This window comes from Mandrillus leucophaeus, unplaced genomic scaffold (assembly GCF_000951045.1).
Source record: "Mandrillus leucophaeus isolate KB7577 unplaced genomic scaffold, Mleu.le_1.0 Scaffold32, whole genome shotgun sequence".
NCBI lineage: Eukaryota > Metazoa > Chordata > Mammalia > Primates > Cercopithecidae > Mandrillus > Mandrillus leucophaeus.
Genome location: NW_012103365.1, coordinates 386,964 through 393,380, shown reverse-complemented (window position 1 = coordinate 393,380; position 6,417 = coordinate 386,964). Strand labels below are relative to the sequence as shown.

At 51.5% G+C, this 6,417-nt stretch overlaps 1 protein-coding gene across 1 annotated transcript in view; it reads right to left on the bottom strand.

Moving 5' to 3' along the window:
* SDR42E2 (short chain dehydrogenase/reductase family 42E, member 2) overlaps positions 1-6,417 on the bottom strand; it is a 32,300-nt gene that overhangs the window by 4,205 nt on the left and 21,678 nt on the right. Inside the window, exons 8-10 of the mRNA XM_011987913.1 lie at positions 4,625-4,762; positions 4,007-4,072; positions 2,019-2,082 (exon numbers count right to left, since the gene is read on the bottom strand). Of these exons, the coding sequence (XP_011843303.1) occupies positions 2,019-2,082; positions 4,007-4,072; positions 4,625-4,762 (268 nt within the window). The remainder of the gene's footprint in view (positions 1-2,018; positions 2,083-4,006; positions 4,073-4,624; positions 4,763-6,417) is intronic.

Below are 6,417 nucleotides of genomic sequence, written 5' to 3'. Positions count from 1 at the left end.
GCCACTGTACTCCAGCCTAGGCGACAGAATGAGACTCTGTCTAAAAAAAAAAAAAAAAAAACCCAAAAATTAAAGGACTGAAATTTTTAAATAAATCTGAGCAGATGCAAAGTTATCCATATAATAATCTCTCTCACTTCTACTCCAGTGCTCTCTGCAGTAGGAGAGAAAGAGGTTGGAGTAACAGGTCTCAAACTGGGCTGCATGTGGGACCAATTTAAAAATAATGCTGGTGAGAACCAGGTGTGGTGGCTCATGCCTGTAATCCCAGCATAAGAGACTGAGAGAGGATCTCTTGAAGCCAGGAGTTCAAGACCAGCCTAGGCAACAAATGAGACACCCCCTCATCTCTAAAAAAATATTTTAAAAATAGCCAGGCACAGAAGTGTATGCCTGTCACCTCCACTATTCTGGAGGCTGAAGTGGGAGGATCGCTTCAGGCCAGGAGTTCGATACCAGCTGGGGTAACATAGCAAGACCCCCATCTCTACTAAAATATAAAAATTAGCTGGGCCTGGTGGTAGGAGCCTGAAGTCCTAGAGGCTTGAGAGGGTGAGGCAGAGAATTGCTTGAGCGCAGGAGGTTGAGTCTGCAGTGAGCTATGATCATGCCACTGCACTCCAGCCTGGGTTGCAGTGCAAGATCCTGACTCTAAAAAAACAAAAAATACTGACACTTCCCTCCTGCTTCCTCCCTGCTAATCCCAGTTTAATTGGTCAGTGGTGTGGCTGAGACATTTCTCTATTTTAAAAGCTCCCAGGTGACTGTGAAGTGCAGTCCTGGTTGAGAAGCACTGAGTTACTGTTAGCCCACTGGGAACTGGGAACGTATTTACAATCCTCCCCAAGTGCCATCGGCCGTGGCTCAGGGCCAGGAGTGCCAATCACTGTGGAAATGCTGTGCATGAGAAGTTGCCCTGCATGTGTCCCCTAGTGAACAAAAATTTGCAAACCCCTGCTTCTAATGCCAAGCTACTTGATGCATTTAAAACACAAGAGATCCTATCAAGGAGACCCTGGAACACAGCTATTTGGGACTGGAGGGCCACCATCCCTTCAGGCTGGTCACTCCATGTCTGAAGCCTGCTCTGCCTTCCAGCTGGGAGGAGGCCAGTAGATGGGTGCTGGGGACAGAGGGAAGGGCAGCAGCCAAGACGCATTGTCGGGGGTGGAGGTGGGAGCAGAGACTGACCTTCAGGGACAGGAGGAGAATCTAGAATCAAAATGGAGCCTCCATTTGTCCTAAAGTAGCCCTAACTTCAGGGTGACCTTGGGGGACAGAACCCCAGGGTTCCCTCTTCTCCTGACTGGCATGAGACCTCCCAGCAGCACCACGAAGAGCCCAGAGCCCGCCAAGCCCAGTTGTGAATTCAGCCTCCCCCGCTTTCTCACTGTGGCACTTTGAGAAAGTCACTAACCTCTCAGAGCCTCGGGTCAAGTCATCTTTACAATGGTCCCACCATAACTGCCTTGCAGGTGGGACTAGGGTGAGGGAAGTGAGACACCTAGGTTGTGGAATTTAAGGAGGCACTTGCTTCCAGCACCAGGCAACTGCAAACTCAGGCTTGGAGCTGCTGCACGGCCTCCTTCAATTTTGTGACCACGGTGCCTCACTGTCCTCATCCTAGTCCTGGTCCTGCCTGAGTTTCTTTTTTTTCTTTTGAGACGGAGTCTTGCTCTGTCACCCAGGCTGGAGTGCAGTGGTGGGATCTCGGCTCACTGCAACCTCCGCCTCCTGGGTTACAGCGATTCTCCTGCCTCAGCCTCCCAAGGAACTGGGAATACAGGTGTGCGCCACCACACCGGCTGATTTTTACATTCTTAGTAGAGATGGGGTTTTACTGTGTTGGCCAGGATGGTCTGGAACTGCTGAGCTCAGGTGATCCGCCTGCCTCAGCCTCCCAAAGTCCTAGGATTACAGGCGCGTGCCACTGCACCTGGCCCCTGAGTTCCAATTAAGGCAATGCAAGGTACACCTGGCACATGGAGGGGTTTTACTACGCACACTCCTTTCCTTACCTGTCAGGTAAACCCAGGAAGTAGGCACCTGGATCCAGGGCTGGCTGTACCCCAGCTTCTCAAACTGCAAAGAAACAAGAGCTGGACTGAGAATAGGTGGTTCAGGTACTGGTGTGGAAAGACCACAGGCTCCCTCTACCGGGGACCAGCAGAAGTACCTGCTGTCTCCCCACCAGCCCACCCCAGGGGGCAGGCCCTGCAGCCAAACCCAAGCCTATGCCAGTCTTGAAATGAAATCTGCACCTTGACCCAGAAAACCCAAGGAGGAATTGAAAGTGTGGGATAGTTAAAAAATTCTTTTTTTTTGCAGAGATCAGTGGTCATGATGTGTTGCTTGGGCTGGTCTCGAACTCCTGGCCTCAGGTGATCCTCTTGCCGCAGCCTCCCAAAGTGCTGGGATTACAGGCATAAGCCATTACACCTGCCAGGTAGCTTTTTAACTTGGGATCATTCACATCATTTAATTATCACCTACATCTGTCTATACCTAGAGACACTCCAAGGCATTTATGTAGAATCTGATTTTTCCAGAATAGACTTTTCTGTTATTAAAGAGAAAAAAAACAACACAACATGTGTGTGGAGGGTGGCAGGAGATGCAGCAGAAATGGGCTGGCATGGGATAAGGTGAGCTCTTCACTGGCATAAAAACTTTCCAGGTCAGGAGAAAACCTGGGTCCTTTAACCTGGGTTTTCTGGTCTACCCCTTCCAGGCAAGCCTGGCTGCTAGGAGTCTGGGCTGCTCAGAGAGGACGCCAGAGTTCCCAGGCAGCCGTGTGGGGAGGCCCCAACGCCAAACACCTCCCCTGCGCTTTTGACTCTTCCACATGCCTCCTTCAGAGCCTCAACACATAACAGGTGGCTCACAAGCAAAACTCCACAGGGCTAGGAGCCAACATAAATCTGGAAGCATCGAGACCAGCCTGGCCAATATGGTGAAACCCTGTCTCTACTAAAAATACAAAAATTAGCCGAGCAGGGTGGTGTGCACCTGTAATCCCAGCTACTCAGTAGGCTGAGGCAGGAGAATCTCTTGAACCCGGGAGGTGGAAGTTGCAGTGAGCTGAGATCACACCACTGCACTCCAGCCTGGGTGACAGAGTGAGACTGTCTCAAAAAAGCAAAGCAAAACAAATGCCTGGAAGCAGGGTAGAAGGGAACTGCAGGTAACTGAGGAGCACATAGCGCCCCTCAAGGGCTCCAGCCAGTTCCAGTGTTGCCAGAGCTGTTTTTTTTTTTTTAAATTGGTTTTTAGAGATAGGGTCTTGTTCTGTTGCCCAGGCTGGAGTGCAGTGGTGCAATCATAGCTCACTGCAGCCTTGAACTTCTGCGCTCAAGAGATCCTCCCGCCTCAGCTGCCCAAGTAGCTGGGACCACAGGTGCGCCAACACCATGCCCACCTAATTGAATTTTTATTTTTGCAGAGACGGGGGTCCTTGCTTTGTTGCCCAGGTTGGTCTCAAACTCCTGGCCTCAAGCGATCCTCCCATGTTAGCCTCCCAAAGTGCTGGGATTACAGATGTGAGCCACCTCACCGGGCAAAGAGTTGGTTTTTAACGTGAAATTTTCTGACTTTTTGGACATAGAAAAGGACAAGAAGAGAAGGCTGCAGGCTGGGCGCAGTGGCTCACGCTGTAATCCCAGTACTCTGGGAGGCTGAGGTGGGTGGATCACTTGAGGTTAGGACTTTGAGACCAGCTTGGCCAACATGGTGAAACCCCATCTCTACTAAAAATACAAAAAATTAGCTGGGCGTGGTGGTGTGTGCCTGTAATCCTAGCTACTTGGGAGGCTGAGGCATGAGAATTGCTTGAACCTGGGAGGTGGAGGTTGCAGTGAGCCGAGATTGCGCCACTGGACTCCAGCCTGGGTGACAAGAGTGAAACTCTGTCTCAAAAAATTTTTTAAAAAGTAAATAAATAAAAAGGAAGAGAAGGTCAGGGATCCCAGAATGATCATTCGGGGTGGGCGGGCATCTGGGCACCTACCAGCGGGGCCATCCACTCAAAGAGGTTGACGCTCTCCCCATCGTTGATGTAGTACGCCTGCCCACTCTGAAGGGGACATGTGGGAGGGGACGGTCAGCCTTCTCCCCAGCAGCCTGCCCCCACCCTTCCAGATGGCTCCCAGCAGCTGCTCCAACCCTGAGTTCTCTGGAGCAGCCCCAAGACCTGAGGACACACCTGAGCTATTCCCTGTGAATTCTAGGACGACCACACTAACTAGCTGTGTGACCTCCACGGAGTTGCTTAACCTCTCTGTACTTCAGTTTCTTCATCTGAGAAATGGGAGGATAATAATGAGATCTCCCTCTTGGACTGTTGTGAAGATTAAATGTGACATTATGTGTGGAGGCTTAGCATTTGGCAACTGTTATTCTGGGATCAACACCAACCTCACATGGTCATAGGAAGAGCTAAAGATGCTCTATAAAGAACTCCGCACTCTACCTACCAGCTTCCCCCAAGCCTCTCTGGGCTGAGAGTCCCTTCAGCCTTCTTAAGTTGGGGGGAAATCTTGTGTGCCATCCAGGAATCCCCTAGGGATGGGGCGCTCTGCCTGCAGCCCTGTGGGGAAGGTGGTTGGGGATGTCAGAGGGGACTCACAGCCACGTTGCCCTTGGCCGCGGTGAGGGCCTCGGCTGCCAGCACATGTGCCTGCACCAGATTGTGTACGTGGACCCAGTTCATCCGTGCCTTGCGGTCCCCAAATCGGAACATGAACAGCCTCTTCTTGATGTGGCTCTGGTGGAGAGGGGTGGGTGATAAACATAGGCTTGTGCCCGGAATGGCTTTACATTCCATCTAGATGCTGATGGCTCCCCAGGTTCTAGCTCCAGGTCAAGCCCCTCTGCTCCAGGCTCATGTATCCAATGCTCTCCAGATATCAACAACAGGTTGTCTAACAGAAAACTCAAACTCACCAGCTCCTGGAGCAAGCATCTGATAGTCTCTCCCATCCCGCTCCTCCCTCCCTTTCCGGTGGACTGGTCAGTTCACTCTGCCGCTCAGGCTAAAACCCTAAAGCCACCTTTGACTCCCCCTTCTCTTACACGCCAGGTCCAACCCACCTGCAAATCCAATTGGCTCAACTGTTAAAATCTGTTCAGAGTGTGATAGCTTTTCACCCCTCTGATGGCCACCCTCCTCTCACATGGACACCACAGTTGCTTCCTAACTGGTCCCCCTCTGTCCACCCTCAGCCCCTGTAGTCTGTTGTCTGCCCAGCCAGGCAGATCCTTTGATTTTCTCTTTTTTTTTTTTTTGAGATAGAGTCTTGCTCTGTTGTCCAGACTGGACGCAGTGGCAAGATCTTGGTCACTGCAAACTCCATGCCCTGGGTTCTTGCAATTCTCCTGCCTCAGCCTCCCGAGTAGCTGGAATTACAGGCGCATGCCACCACACTCGGCTAATTTTTGTATTTTTAGTAGAGACAGGGTTTCACCATATTGGCCAGGCTGGTCTCGAACTCCTGACCTCGGGTGATCCACCCATCTGGGCCTCCCAAAATGCTGGGATTACAGGCGTGAGCCACTGCACCCGGTCAGATCCTTTGGTTCTTTTATATATTTTTTAGAGACAGGGTCTGGCTCTGTTGCCCACACTGGGATGCAGTGGTACAATCACTGCAGCCTTGAACTCATGGGCTCAAGTGATCCTCCTGCCTTGGCCTCTTGAGTAGCTGGGACTATAGATGAACACCACCACACCTGGATACTTTTTAAATTTATTGTAGAGATGGGGGTCTCACTATGTTGCCCAGGCTGGTCTTAAACTCCTGGGCTCAAGCAATCTTCCCACCCGGCTTCCCAAAGTGCTGGGATTGCAGACATGAGCCAGCGTGCCCAGCCAGGGCTCCTTTTATTTTTAGAGAGAGAGTCTCCCTGTGTCACCCAGGCTGCAGTGCAGTGGTGCAATCACAGCTCACTGCAGCCTTGAAATCCTGGGCTCAAGGGATCTTCCCATCTCAGCCTCCCAAAGTGCTGAGATTACAGACATGTGCTTCCGTGCCCAGCCAGGAGCACCTTTGAAAATTCTAAGTACAACCGTGTTGTTCCATGGCTCAGAACCTTCCAGGGGCGCCCATCCTGCTAGGCTGGAAGCTCAAGTCCTGACAATGGCTGTCCAACCCTTCCTGATCTGGCCCCAGTCCCTCTGTGACTTCATCTCCTACCAAACCCTCTCACTCGCTCCATCACAACTGCACCGCCCCTTTGCTCTTCCTGGACTCTGCTGCAGGTTCCCATCTCAGGGCTTTGGATGAACTGTTCCCACTGTCTGGAAGGTATTTGGAGGAAGAGCCTTTCAGACTTTGTCACCTCTGTCAAGTGGATGCTCAAATGTCCCTTTCTAAATGAGTTCACCCCCGACTACCTGACAAGCCCAATTCCCTCACCCTA